Here is a 15,065-nt window from a genome sequence, read left to right as displayed (position 1 = left end):
GAGCCGAGATCATGCCACTGTACTCCCCGCTGGACGACAGAGCAAGACTCTGTCTCAAAAAATAAAAAAGAGTAAAAATATACACAATACATGGGGAAAAATAATAAAAATGTATAAGATCCCTGTGAAGAAATGAAAGAAGACCTAAACCAAAAGAGGATTCTATCTTGTTTATACGTTGGAGGTTCAATGTTTTAAAGATATCAGGTCTCTTGTAGTGATCCATAAACTTACCAGCATTTCAATCAATATCTCAAAAAGTGGGGTGATTATGGTGGGGTTTTTTGGTGGCTCTTGAGAGACTGATTGTAAAGTTCATATGGAAATGCAAGAGCCAAGACACTCAATAAAAAAAGAACAAGGTTCAGTAAAAAGGTATACTAATTAATACAATATGGTAGTGGGACAACAATAGATAAATAAAGCCATGAACTAGAATAGAGTCCAGGGACAGACCCTCACAGGAAAGGACACTTGCTCTATGACCAAGGTGGCATTGAAGTACAGTGGGGAAAGGACAACAGCTTTTCAATAAACAGTACTGGGATAATTGTGGAAGTCCACAAAAAAGCAATTTGCCTACAGTTCCCTAGTGACTATGTGGTGAAGCCAGGTCTTTATTTTTTTTTTAGTTTTTTATTTGTCTTGAGACAGAGTCCACGCCTGGCTAATTTTTGTATTTTTGGTACAGACAGGGTTTCAACAAGTTGGCCAGGCTGGTCTCGAACTCCTGACCTCAGGTGATCTGCCTGCCTCGGCCTCCCAAAATGCTGGAATTATAGGCATGAGCCATCATGCCTGGCCTGAAGCCAAGTCTTTAAACCCAAACGTATCTGGCTCTAAAGTCCATACTCTTTACATTTGGCCAACCACCATGTCACCTCCCAAAGCTGTCGTGAGCAACAGGCCTCCCAAGCTATGGAGGTGCTTTGTGACCCAGAAAATGCTGTGAATACCTGCGGAGGAGATAATTACTGCCTTCCAGGTTAGTAGGGTCTCCTTGGCCCATAGCCCTAAAGCTCCTACTGGGTTCCCCTCCTCTCTGGTAAAGTACAGTTGGCGCCTGACCACCAAGTCCCTTTGAAAAAGAGTGGCCCTCTGGTTGACTCTGGGAAGGGGGACTTCAGCAGTGGGCTGGCCTTACAGCCAAGGTACTCAGGACTGAATACCCCCAGGGCGCTGTGAAAGGCTGATGCTCTGAGGTTCCCTTGGGGTCAGCCTCAGGCCAGAATTTGGTCACCAGAACTAGGTCACCAGAGACTCTTGGGACAAGTTTTGTGTTTTGCTGAACTTTGTGTCTTTGCGGCTTTGGTCCAGGGGTAGAGGCCAGCTGAAGAAGGAAAAGCAGTAGAGCCTTCCAGGAAAACATGCAGCCGAGGCCTAGCTCCCTTTGGCCTCTTGGCCATGCCCTGGGGGATCCCTCGGAACTACCAGGGGCTGCCCTTCCTCCATTCCTCCCTTCCCTAGTTTCCTGGATTGACAAAGTAGACCTTTGTTTCTGGCTTTGAGACCTTGAGGGAGGATGGGAGTCCTGTCTTTAGCACCCTAGCAGTAACTATAATCAGGCTGAAGAGTTTTCTTGGAAAACTCTTTGAAAGGCCCTCACAGCCTCCTGACCCCGTTTCCAGATGGGGACTAGAGAGATGATCTTATTACAGGAAAGGGATCCCAATCCAGACCCCAAGAAAGGGTTCTTGGATCTCTTGCAAGAAAGAATTTGGGGCAAGTCCGTGGAGTAAAATGAAAGCAAGTTTATTAAGAAAGCAAAAGAATAAAAGAATGGCTACTCCACTGGCAGAACAGTGGTGTGGGCTGCTTGACTGAGCATACTTATAGTTATTTCTTGATTATATGCTAAACAAGAGGTGAATTATTCATGAGTTTTCTGGGAAAGGGGTGGGGATTTCCCCAGAAATGAGGGTTCCTCCTCTTTTTAGACCATATAGGGTAACTTCCAGACATTGCCATGGCATTTTTAAACTGTCATGGCACTGATGGGAATGGGAATGTCTTTTAGCATGCTAATGCATTATAATTAGCTATAGTGAGCGGTGAGGACACCAGAGGTCACTTTCATCGCCATCTTGGTTTTGGTTGGTTTCTTTACGGCATCCTGTTTTATCAGTAAGGTCTTTGTGACCTCTATCTTTTTTTTTTTTTTTTTTTTTAGATGGAGTTTCATTCTTGTTGCCCAGGCTGGAGTGCAATGGTGTGATCTCGGCTCACTGCAACCTCCGCCTCCCAGGTTCAAGTGATTCTCCTGTCTCAGCCTCCCGAGCAGCTGGGATTACAGCTGCCCACCACCATGCCCGGCTAATTTTTGTATTTTTAGTAAAGATGGCATTTTGCCATGTTGGCCAGACTGGTCTCAAACTCCTAACCTCCGGTGATCTGCCCGCCTTGCCCTCCCAAAGTGCTGGGATTACAGGTGTGAGCCACCACTCCAGGTCTGTGACCTGTATCCTATGCCAACCTTCAGTCTCATCCTGTGACTAAGAATGCCTAACCTTCTGGGAATGCAGCCCAGTAGGTTTCAGCCTTATTTCACCCAGCCCCAATTCAAGATGGAGTCGCTGTGGTTCAAATGCCTTTGACATTCTGGCCTTGGTCACCCAGGAGTCAACCCTAGGCTCCCAGTACAGCACTTCCTCAGTTCCCTCAACTAATTGCACTCCCCCAAATTGAGGCATTCCCAGCAGTATGCTAGGATGTGTACTGACATCAGGGTTGGAGAGGGGCCAGGGAAAGGCCTGGCAGGCCTTGTCTCCCACAAAGAAAACCCTTGGAACAGTCTCCTGAATGTTGTGGGCAGTGAACCTTCATAATAGGGTAGACCCAAGACAGGAAGAGTGCCCATGGACCCTAGGAGCCAGCAGGGCCAAGATCTGCCAGCCAAACTCACCGAGGCCACCAAGCCCAGCACCCTGGAGACACACACAGCATCTGAGTCAGACACAGAGCATTCCAAGCTGGTGGGAATGGCCCAAGCTGACATATGAGATTTCTTGCCCAACAGACAAATTGTTCATGGGGGAGATTTCTCCTGTCCTCAGCATGCAATTCTTCTCTCCCCATTCCATAGTCTCTTTGTCACTAGGTCAGCGTCTATCCAGAGCAAACCGCAGGAAACACAAATCATTGAGGCTTGGAGTCGATGAAGTTAAACCCAACAGCCTGCTTTTTAGCAGTCTTGATTCAGCTTGTCATCAAAACAAACCACAGCCCCTGGCTTCACTTAGGAAAATGCCTTTGGCTGAGAACTTACAGGGGGTCTTGGAATAGTGTGGCAATTGCCCTCCTTTGGGAAGAGGGTGTACAGTCGGGGAGGAAAGGTGCCCAGAAGAGAAAGGGAGAACTGAGCAGGCATCTAGGCCTTATTGGGGAATCCTAGGTCTCCACCTGGCCTTCTGGGTCCCCACAGTCTTGAGACAGACACTGTGCTGAGCCCTCCTGAGCACCAGGTGTTGGCCCAGGCAGGGCAGGTCCAGGAGGATTAAGAAGCTGTGTTGTCCATGAAGCAGGAACTGGTTGTTGCTGCCCAGGGTGATGCTTCAGAGGCAGAAAGCCCCATGTCTTCAGGTCCACTTGCATCCCCAGCCCTCAGGAGTCTCCCTTCCTCCCTCTTCCCCACGCCTCAGGCCTCCTTGCGTCCTCATGGATTGTTTCAGTGTTAACCATTCCTGTACATCCACCAGAAGGTGGTGACACTGATGCCCCTGGTATACGGAACTGTCGCTGTCAAGTTTACGAGGTTCCTAAGTCCTCTAAAACAGTAAAGGGAAAACAAAACAAAACACAAACAATCTCATCTCAAAGGTGCTCTTGGCTCCAGCCCTGGATCCAGGCTGTACTTCTCTCGGCAGTGCTGCTGAGGCCACAACTTCCCTGGCTGGGGCAAGGCACCTCACAGCCTCCATCCCCCCGCTCCTACACTATGTGGATGAGGAGCTGGGTCATGGTCCAGTGGCCAGAGCCCTAGCCTGGGACTCAGGAGATCTGTGTCAGACCCAAACTCTGTGTGACCTTGTGCAAGTCATGTGAGCTCCCTGAGCCTAAGTTTCCCATGCTGGGATTATTGTAAGGAGCAACACACGGTACGTGGGAAAGCGCCGAGTGTGCTCATGGAGGGTGAACACGGGTGAGGGGTTCACGAGTCCACCTGCACCCTCCCTGCCCCACAGGCCCGCCTTGGAGGAAGGTGGGAACTAAGAGCTGGGCCATGGAGCTGGCCTTTCTCCTGTGCTTCTGTCATCGGGGGATACCAAAGTCACTGTGGCCACCGCAACAGGACACAGGGAGCACTCCAAAGGCCCCGGCGACGTTTGATTGTCCAGCATTCCACATCTGTCCCAGAAATGAGTTTCCAACAGCTCCAGGCTCAGGTCTGTGTCAAAATCCAGATGTCAGGGCCTCCCTCTGCAACAGGGCTCCTAGATTCTGGAGTCAAAGATCTACTAGAAAAGGGGTCTCCCTTGTCAAGCTCTGATCAGGCACAAGAGGCGAATCTCGCCCCTCCAGAGCCAAGACAGTGTTCCTCTCCTACCGCATTCTTTCCATTCTTTAGTGTCTTGGGCTTGACAGTTCAATTGCACTCACAAAAGAGTGGCAAGAAATGTCGTAACGATTTTTCTAAACCTGAGAGAATTGCCAGAAGCCCCCCCAGCCTATGTTGAGCTCCTGTCCTGCCTTCTCAGACCTTCCTACAGCCATGCCATATCCCACCACCTGTGAACAGGGTTCAGGCCTCCACCATTCCCCCAGGGCAGGAACCCTGCATCGCCTTCCAAGACTGGGGGATTTGTGGGGAATGCAACTCCTCCCAGAGGACAAGCCAGCATGTCCTCTCAACAGGGCCAACATTCTGAACAAAGGCCTCAGCCCAGGGTGGGGCAGGGATGCTCAGAACAGGGGCCTGGCCCCAGGCTATGTAGAGGAGGAAAATCATCTTCAATTTTTTGCCCGTGCATCTGCTCCCACAAACAATTACAGAGTAATTTCTGCACTAAATTATTCATACATTTCCCTGCCTCATATGGAAAGACCACTCTGTAGTTTCCTTTGTTTCCTTAGGCCTCTTTCCAATCGATAAATACAGATCCACTTCATCATTCTCAATGGTTGCATAGTACTTGATTGTTTGGATGTACTTCATTTTACTTAGCACAGTCCCCTGTTGATGGTGGCTTCTCATTTTCCAGAGCTACAAACAGCACTAGGGCGAACACTGATGCACATACATCTTGGGGTGTGACTTTGTTTTCTTAGGATGAATTCCTAGAAGTTGACTTGTGAGGTCAAAAGATAGGTCCACTTTTAAGATTTATTTTTCTATAGTCCACTCCCAGAATGGGTGTGGTAGTACCCTCGCCAGTACCAAGTCCTGTCTCTTCCAAATGTCCTGCCCACTCTCCAATCCAGGGTCTAACACGGAGTTCAGGCTCTCCTTCCTGACACCAGGGGACCCTCCTCTCCCTCAAGACATAACCTATCTAGCTGACCCATTTTCACCCCAGGGATAATCCAGCCCCCAGCTTGTCATTTCTTCCACTAAAAAGCCTCCAGCTCAGCCCCTAGTTTCCACCAACAGTCAGTGGGAACCAAGTGGGCACCCTGGGAGTAAGGGGCTCCTTGCTCTCAACCCTGAGATCTTGACTGAGTCCAGGCTTCAACTTCTCCACCTAAGCCCCACCTGGCAAAAGGACGGTTGTACCTATGTCATAGCTTTGCCACAGCCTAGACTCCTTAGGGGAGGACAGCATTTGTCTTGAGAACAGGTAGCCGCTGAAAAGCCAGTCACTGGGGGCAAGGTCCCCAGCTGGATTCAGCAACCAGGCTGAGTCCCTGTGACTGGCCAATCCTCCTCAGGTGGCACAGCCCGCGTGGCCAGCACGTCTCACGCTCAAATCTCCAGGAGGATGCTGGGGCTAACCACCATGCTCTGCCACCTCCAGAGCAGAAGAGTCCGGGCGAAGGCTTCACCACAGGGAGCCTTCTTATTTTTTCATACTGTGGTAAAATACACATAACATAAAATGCATCATTTTACCTTTTTTTTTTTTTTGAGACAGTCTCACTCTGTTGCCCAGGCTGGAGTGCAGTGACGTGCTAAGTAAATGAACTGCAACTTCCACCTCTTGGGTTCAAGCAATTCTCCTGCCTCAGCCTCCTGCGTGCCTGGGATTAAAGGCATGTGCCGCCACACCTAGCTAATTTTTGTATTTTTAGTAGAGACGGGGTTTCACCGTGTTGGCCAGGCTGGTCTCAAACTCCTGACCTCAAGTGATCTGCCCACCTTGGCCTCCCAAAGTGCTGGGATTACTGGCGTGAGCCACTCACTGCTCCCGGCCTCTACATTTTAACCTTATTTATTTATTTATTTATTTATTTTTTGAGACGGAGTTTCACTCTTGTTGCCCAGGCTGGAATGCAATGGCCCAATCTCGGCTCACCACAACCTCCGCCTTCCAGGTTCAAGTGATTCTCCTGCCTCAGCCTCCCGAGTAGCTGGGATTACAGGCATGCACCACCATGCCTGGCTAATTTTGTATTTTTAGTAGAGACAGGGTTTCTCCGTGTTGGTCAGGCTGGTCTCGAACTCCCAACCTCAGGTGATCCTCCTGCCTCAGCCTCCCAAAGTGCTAGGATTACAGACATGAGCCACCATGCCAGCCCATTTTAACCATTTTTAAATGGGAACAGGTAGCAACTGAAAAGCCAGTCATCGGGGGCAGAGTGCCAATGTAAAGTTCTGTGGCATTAAGTACATTCATATTGTTGCACTACCACCATCCATTTCCAGAACTTTTTCATCTTCGCCAACTGAAACTCTGTACTCATTAAACAATAACTCCCCATTCCCCTTCCCTCCCCCTGCCCCTGACAACCACCATTCTGCCTTCTGTCTCTGTGAATTTGACTATTTTAGCTAACTCGTCTAAGTGCAATCATATGATATTTGTCCTTTTGTGACTGACTTATTTTGGTTAGCATAGTATCTTCAAGGTTCATCCGAGTTGTAGTCTATGTCAGAATTTCCTCCCCTTTTAAGGCTGACCGATATTCCATTGTATGTATATACCGCCTTTTGTTTATCCATCAATGGACTCGTGGGTTTTTTTGTTTTTTTTTTGGCTACTGTGAATAATAGTGCTAGAATTAGTATCTGCTCAGGCTCCTGTTTTCATTTCTTTTGGGTATATAGCTAAAAATGGACTTGTTGGATTCTATGGTAATTCCATGTTTAATTTTTAGAGGAATTTCCATACCATTTTCCATAGGGGTTCCACCATTTTACAATCCTACCAGCAAGGCACGAGTATTCCAATTTCTTCTTTTTTTCTTTTACTCTGAATCAACAATGGCTAACATTCCAATTTCTGCATATCTTTGCCAACACTTATTTTGTGTTTCTGGTTTTTAAAATAATAACCATCCAAATGGGTGTATCTCTTTGTGGTTTTTATTTGCATTTCCACTGGGAGCCTTCTTAAGGTCAGGAAATCCTAGATCCCTTTGTCAAAGGACAGATGGCCCAGCTGAAAGGAATCTGGGGAGGGAGTTGGCTTCTACACTCCTCTTAACCCCATCTCTTACTCCTGGGAGCTGAGCAGAGGCACAGCTGCCCCGTCCGCATCCCTGTGCTTCTCCCTCAGGCCCCTGTGTACTCTTGACCCTGCTGAGCTTGGTAGGGAATGATCAGGATGCCTGAGTTTTGGAAAGTTAAGGAAGAGCAGGTGAGAGGAAGGATGGAGACAAAGAAGCACTTTTGAGGGACAACAATGGAGCGTGGATGGCATTGGGCAGAAGAGGGAGATGTCTCCAACACCATATCAGCCCTCCCTCACCAGGTAGAACTTTAACAGCTTACCCCATGATGCTCCAGGAAGCCCTGGGAGGGAGGGAGGGAGGGAGGGAGGAGAGCAGGAAGGGGTGATCCTGCTGTTTTTACAAATGATGACCCAGAAATAAATGGACTTCCCTCAAGAAGACAGAGGTTAGTCACAGGGCAAGAGGAAAAGTCAACAGCAGGGCACTTCCTACTGGAGGAAGGGCAGACCTGTGGGGAGACCAAGCGTGGATTCTGAGAGCAAGTCATAAAACAAAAGAGCAGAGACACAGAGAGGGGAACCGACTTGCCCAGCATCGCACAGCAAGTGGGGAGTCAGAGACAGCCACAAGTAATGGTCATTGTATGGCTTCCTCCTGGTTTGTCTTTCCAGGCTCCCTGCCTGGTGACCTGGCACTCACTCTCCCCAAATACACCGTGACATCATTGTGCCCTGTCTCTACTCTTGGTGACCCTGGCACACATCTCGCTGCAGGGCAAATGTCCTTGGGGTGCCATGTTCCTCTGGTTTCCAGTCTATTGACCCTATCACTCATAACAACCTCCTCTGCACCTGGGGTTCCTCTGCCTCACACCCTGGGTACAGGTCCTGAAGCCCAGAAAAAGGCAGTAGCCACGTTCCCTGCCTGGGGACACTGCCAAAGACGGAAATGAGGCTTGCCTGCCATGACTGGCTCAGCCAGACAAACCTCATTTCCTTTCTGACATGGTAAGAAGTTCCAGTTCTAAGAAGAAACCAGCCCTTAGGAATGTCTGAAATCCCACCTCCTGGAAGAAACAAGAGGGAAAGAGCCTGGATACGTGGCAGAAACTTGGTAACCCTCAGAATGTGGTCAATGTGACCATCCTCATTCCCTCCCCTCTCCCCCCACCACCCCCACACAGCTGGCCTCAGTCGAGAGCAGCAAACATGTCTCACCCAGGGAGGCACCACTCATTCACCCCCAGGGGCAGCCGCCTCCTTGGGCCCCTTGGCTCTGCCTCCAAAGAACAGCTGTAGGCCAGTGATTTGGCACCTGGGCCACATTCTCCCATGGAAACGAGGTGGTATGTGGGGGATCTGCTGATTACTCTCATGATTATAGGGCTCTGCTTGGCTCAGACTTGGTTCTTCTGGGTCCCGTGTGAGACTAGAAACAGAGCATTTCTCGAGGAAATGGCTGAGCCTAGGATCCTGTCCTTGGCCCTCTTCCTCCTACCTCCCTCCCTGGTCCCTTGGAGCCCATGGGGAGGGGGTTCAACCTCTCTCCCTCCCCAAGGCTGCCATCCTAAACACCTTCACTCAGGTGGGGCGTGGAAGGGGGAGGGAAACACTGTTGGTGAGGTCCTGGGTGTCTCCAGAATAGCAGCAGTCACTCGCCCTGAGGTTTACTCACCCAACTGCCACATAGTAAAGTTCAAGATGTGTGCCCTAGAAGAGGAAAAGGGAAGATCCCCAGCACCTGAGTATGTGCTATGTATATCTGTGCAATATGTCTGTATATGTCAACACATATGCCCACGTGCATTTCAAACGATTAAACAAGCGTAACACTGGTCGTGCCTATTATGAGCCAGGCATGTTCTAAGTGCTTCATAAGTATGGTATTAACTCACTTAATCTTCATAACAGCCCTATGAAATAGGTTCTAACTCCCATTACACAGAACCAGAAACTGAGGCAGGATTGCTTAAGCCCAGGAGTTTGAATCCAGCCTGGGCAACATAGTGAGATCCCTGTCTCTAAAAAACAAACAAATAATAGAAAAACTAGGGGCCAGGTGCAGTGGCTCACACCTGCAATCCCAGCACTTTGGGAGACTGAGGCAAGAGGATTGCTTGAAGCCGAGAGTTTGAGACCAGCCTGGTCAACATATTGAAACTGTCTCTAAAAAAAAAAAAAAAAAAAAAAAAAAAATTCTGAAAGGCATTTTGTGAGAAACTGAGGCACAGAGAGGCCAAGTCATTTGCTCATGGTCACAGAATAAGAGGCAGTGGCAGGATTTGAATCCAGGTATTCTGACCTCTCATAGGCACATGTCAGGTGTGTTATGCATGTTGGTGTGTAGGCATGTGTGGAAGTGTGTGGGTGGATGCGTGTGTCTGGGTGGATGTGTGGGTCTCTGTGTGTCTGTGTGGATATGTGTCTCAGTGAAGTGGAGCACACCAGTGAAAGGATGAACTTAACCTTTCACTGTGTGCTCCACTTCACTCAGACCTTACAGCTTGCAAAGTCCTGTGTGGCACTGTGATATAATAAAATATACATATTTGACCTCTGCGCTGGGTTCCTGGTACAGAGCCCCTAAAACTCTTATAATTTCCTGAGCAATAGGGTGCTAGGACAATCTTTTGTTCTAATACTTGGTGCTTGACCCTGGTTCCTGACAGAGCTTCTAATCCCTTGGAATTTCCCGGGTGACAGGAACGTCTTTTGTTTTAATGAAATTATTCTCAGTGAACTCCTGGATGGGGACTGGTCACCAGAAAGACCAAGCCATGATGAGAAGGTTGGCACTTTCAGTCCCACTCCCATCCTTCAGGAAGGGGAGAGGGGCTGAAGGTTGAGCTGACTGGCAATGGCCAATGATGTAATCTATCAGGCCTATGTGATGAAGCTTCCATAAAAACCAGAAGGACAGGGTCAGATGAGCTTCCAGATAGCTGAACACGTGGAGGTGTCTGGAGGGTGGAGCCCCTGGAGAGGGCATGGAAGCTTCTCTCCCCCTCCCCCATGCCTTGCCCTATGCATCTCTCCATCCAGTTCTTCATCGGTATCCTTTCTAATATCACTTATAATAAGACCAGTAAATGTTAAGTGTTACACTGAGTTCTGTAAGCTGTCCTAGCAAATTAAACCCAAGAAGAGGCTCATGGGAACCCCAATTTATAGCTGGTTGGTCAGAAGTATAGGTCACAACTATAGCTGGGTGAGTGGTATAAGCCTGCAGCTCAGCTACTTCTACTTGGTAAGTTGTGGTGGGAGGATTGCGTGAGCCCAGGAGTTTGAGGCCAGCCTGGGTGACACAGCAAGGCCCTGTATCCAAAAAACATTTTTTTAAAGCATAGGTCACAACCAACTACTTGTGACTGGCATCTGCAGTGGAGGCAGTCTTGTGAGACTGAGCCCTCAACCTGTGGGATCCAATGCTATCTCCAGGCAGACAGTGTCAGAATTGAGTTAAATTGTAGGACACCCAGCTAGTGTCCACTGGAAAACTGCTTGTTGGTGGAGAGAAATCCCCACATATCTGGGGCAGAACTGAAGTGTTGTGAGTGGTTGTGTGTGAGAAGGAAAGAAACAGGTTTTTTGTTTTTTTTTTTTAATTTTGTCAGACCCTCTAAGGCAGCATTTTGTCCAAAGGACCAGAGTTGTCCTGTTTGAAGGCCAGATCTGAACCCCAGGCCACCTTTGCACAGGCCTGAGATCACCAGGGATCCCTCCAGCAGTGACATGGATAGATGGAGACAGCCAGATGGCCCTGGAGTGGCTACAAGAGGCTGCCCTTTCTGCTCCTGTTTCCTAGCTGATGCCCCACATTCACAGCTTTGTCCTGGCAGGACCTGCAGCTCCCTGCCAGGGGTGGCTCTCCTGCTCACTGGTTTCCTGTGGCCCTTCTTCAGGAGTGCCAATTCAATCCAACCAGCCTGACCCAGGGCCACCAAGGAGGAGGCACCTGGGTAACAACTAAGACCCTTTAGAGCTTATGGTTACATTTCCTGAGACTGACAAGAAACCTCATTTTGGATAATTCCCTTCAAGTTACACTGTGAGCACCTGGTGCAAATGGCCCTGAGATCTACATCTGAACGATCCTGGTATCTGTTGAAAATAGCAGGATGTGGCCCGAGAACTGCTAGGGGAAAAAATTCTACTTTGAAATGGCACTAGCTACTATGTAGTGAGTACTTGTGAGGCATTAGTCATTGTTTTAGATATATCGTTACTTTTAAGCCTCAAAAAAGTCCCTGTGTGTTATTATTCCCATTTTACAGATAAGAGAATGAAGTTCAGATGGGGAAATGTCTGATTCCAGTGAGGCATGTGTATTTGTGTGGGTCACAGACCAGGGAATGACCCTGTCCCCACCCCATCCCACAGCCATGACACCCCTTACACCTGGCAAACAGAAACCACCTGCAGTTACAAAGATAGGGTCATTTATTCACGTTATATTATTGAATTTTAAAGGCAAAAATACAGTTCTGTTTTGAACACCAAGGTCAGACACAGCCCCCTACACAATGGTAAATACACACACTTGCATACACAGGAAATCAAAATACACAGCACAACGGTTTCTGGGACATGACAGCTGTCATCCTGGCTATGCACAGCCCCCGCCCCTGGCAGTCAGCGGAGACCCTGTCTGGGCTGAAGGCCAGCACAGCATCTCCTCTACCCTCCTGTGCCACCTCTGCCCTCTCCGATCTTTCCCAAAGGCCAGTTCACACAGGGTCACCAGCAATAGGATACACAGAAACAGAGAAGGGCATGGCACATGACAACTTCATGGTCATAACTCTCAGAAGAAGGAAATGCTCCCTGAACCCCCAGCCCTGGAATCCCCAGTAAGGAAACAGGACCCGCGGCATCTCACGGACCAGGCAAATATCCAAGCCTAACTGTGCCCTGGCTGTGCCTTGGGCCCAGGTGAGCCCATGAGAGCACTACGTCAGCAAATGGGGGGAGCAGTATTTCCCTTGGTTCTAAGAATGAACCATATACTTGACATGAATGAGAAGGTAACAAAAAAAAAAAAGAAAAGGTAGAGTTTGGTTTTAAGAGTAAAATAACACAGAAGTTACCACTCAGGGCATTTGTCTGATTTCTTTAAAGGCACTTTGGAAAAGTCAGGATCTGCGGACAGAAAGAGAGGCCTTCATTCTTTTTATTTCCCAAAACTCCCTCTCAATGCAGTCATTTCTAGTTTTAATAATATCCTTGGTATAGAGTGGGCAACTGACAGAGAAATACTTTTTGCATAGTCCAGCTGCTTCTGCAATGGAAAATAATTTTTAACCAATACAAAGGCTTCTGGAAAAAGAACCAAGTTAGCATCTGAGATGCGCAAAGCAGTAAAGGCACAGCTAAGACTGGGGCCAGGCACCAGCTCAGCCTCCACACTGAGGGCTGGTACCCAGGAGGGCAGTGGTTTGGGGCCCGCCACGAGCACAAGGCTAAACCCTGGGATTAGGCAGCTGAGTCCCGGAACCTGAGCCCAGGCTGGACCTGCCAAAGGCGCTCAGTGGTAGGAAGTGCCTTGTGCCATCTCATCCCAGGCGGCTCAATAGCTCCCAACAGAGGTGGGTTTGTGACAGACAGACCTGTGGGTGGGAGCCTCAACTGGGGTGGGAAAACCTGAGGTGGAACAGGAGGCTTTAGGCACCGAAGTTCTTGGGAGGGTGTCGGGGTGTGGGTTTGGCTGAACTTCTTTCTAGATCACTAATTAAAAGGCACATTCATGCTGGGGAATGGATAGTCTGTTTGACCCTGAGTGCCACAGTCAAGTTTTAGGGGACAGGCAAGAGGCAAAGGAACAAAAAGGGAGAGGAAGGAAGGAATGAGAAAGGCAGGGGAAAAGAGGAAGGAGGAAGAAGGAGAACTGGTAACATAGGGTGGGCCAGGGAGTATGGCTAGCAGACCCTCTGAGGGAGGCGGCCCGCACCAGAACAGAGGCTCCCTCTGCCCGGGGAGGTGCAAAGGGCTGGTGAACAACCTGACTGCTGTTATTTACAACCCCCTAGCCTAGGGGCCTGAGGGGTCAGTCTAAGGAGGCTGAGGCTCCCTCCGCCCTGCCCACCTGGGGAGGGTTGGGGAAGTGGGGAGTTCTGCACAGTAGGTGCAGAGGCTTCTGTCTCCCAGGTATCCTCCCCGAGGTCTGGCAGGATAATGCTGACTGGGAGGCCTTACCTGCCAAGGGGCCAGAGGGTGATTTTGCTCTTGAGAAAACCTGGCCTGCCAGCTAAATCATAGGCCTATTTGTGGCCACTACAGCATGTATTTATTTTTTTCCCTAAAAAATGCTCAATACCCCTCCCCATATTTAAAACACCACAATAAAAATACATAGGAAATTCAAGTTTACACAGCATGCCAAGAAAAATAAATTGTCATGACTTAACATTAAACAGCTATGCAAATTTGGATCAACATAAAATCAAGCTAGATCATAATTAGAACTCGATCTGTTCTTTAAAAAACTACAAACTACTATTTAAAAAAAAAAAACAACAACCTTACATTCAGAAATCAGACAATCTGGAGATAGGCCACTGAATGTGAGAACACCCAAGGCTTTTGCTCTGATGCTAGAGTTGCCCTGGAATCCACACATTAGTAGGACAAAAGGTCCAGGGCTCAAGTTTTAAAATGCTTTTGCTAAGAAAAGACATATGCACAGTGATTGTAGTAGTTGCATACCACTGAAAGAAGGGGGTGGGGGGAGGACGTAACATTAAGAATGGTTGAAATTTTGTGTTTTTCTGTTAAATTACAACTACCAAAAAGATCACACCAATCCAATTTTAGCAGCACTCTCCAAATTTTCACGAATAAGAAAACCATAATTTAAAGAAAAATTCTAACCTATTTCACAACAATTTAGTAATTCTATCACCAGGAATGTGTTCCACGGCCACCAAATTTTGGGATGTGTACAGTTCTGACCCTGGGGTGACACTGCGAACACATCAAGAAACCCGCAAAGGCATAAACACCTTGCAGAGCTAAGAAGTCACATGCCGAGCCAAGTTGGGGGCAAGATATCCCACTCGTCCTGGTCATCTGGAAAGCCATCTGAATGATGAGCGAAGGGGACCTGTCACTCAGACTGGTAAAAATGAGAGGGACCAGCCCAGCAGATTGGCAGAGACACACAGCAGAGGTCCCTGGCTAATTTCAGGTCTCTTATCCGTGTACCAAAATGCTAGCTTGGTGTCCCGATGTCCACTGTGATTTGGGTATACAATGGGTATCTCTGTACATCCAGCACCTGGTAGGTGAGTGAGTTCAAACCATCAGAGAGCATTGTCTCCTTTGTGTGCGCAATTCGGTCAAACCTACAAGGAAAAGAGCACAAGGAGATTGTCTTAAAACAAAAATCTTAACAAGAAATCATTACAGGTCTTCCTCCTCCCTCTCCACTGTAACCTGACCACCTCAATTTCCCTCTAGGCCCAGAGCCCTCTGCAGAGCCTCGGACCTGCAGGCTACCTCATCCTAAAGGGGGAAGGAGTA

General features: G+C 48.5%; 1 protein-coding gene across 3 annotated transcripts in view; it reads right to left on the bottom strand.

The window, feature by feature from the left end:
- Positions 1-15,065, bottom strand: part of B4GALT1 (beta-1,4-galactosyltransferase 1) — an 87,585-nt gene that overhangs the window by 18,200 nt on the left and 54,320 nt on the right. The window contains exon 3 of one of the 3 annotated variants that reach the window (XM_032753893.2): positions 5,303-6,006. The exons of 1 other annotated variant lie outside the window; for it this stretch is intronic. In XM_032753893.2, the coding sequence (XP_032609784.1) occupies positions 5,794-6,006 (213 nt within the window). In that variant the 3' untranslated portion in view covers positions 5,303-5,793. Of the gene's footprint in view, positions 1-5,302; positions 6,007-11,969; positions 14,888-15,065 lie in introns of those variants that run through there. One more of the 3 variants, XM_032138778.3, reaches the window with a different exon arrangement.

The sequence above is a fragment of the Hylobates moloch genome, unplaced genomic scaffold (genome assembly GCF_009828535.3).
Source record: "Hylobates moloch isolate HMO894 unplaced genomic scaffold, HMol_V3 SCAFFOLD_19, whole genome shotgun sequence".
In the NCBI taxonomy this organism is placed as follows: domain Eukaryota; kingdom Metazoa; phylum Chordata; class Mammalia; order Primates; family Hylobatidae; genus Hylobates; species Hylobates moloch.
This window is presented reverse-complemented; position numbering and strand designations above follow the sequence as displayed.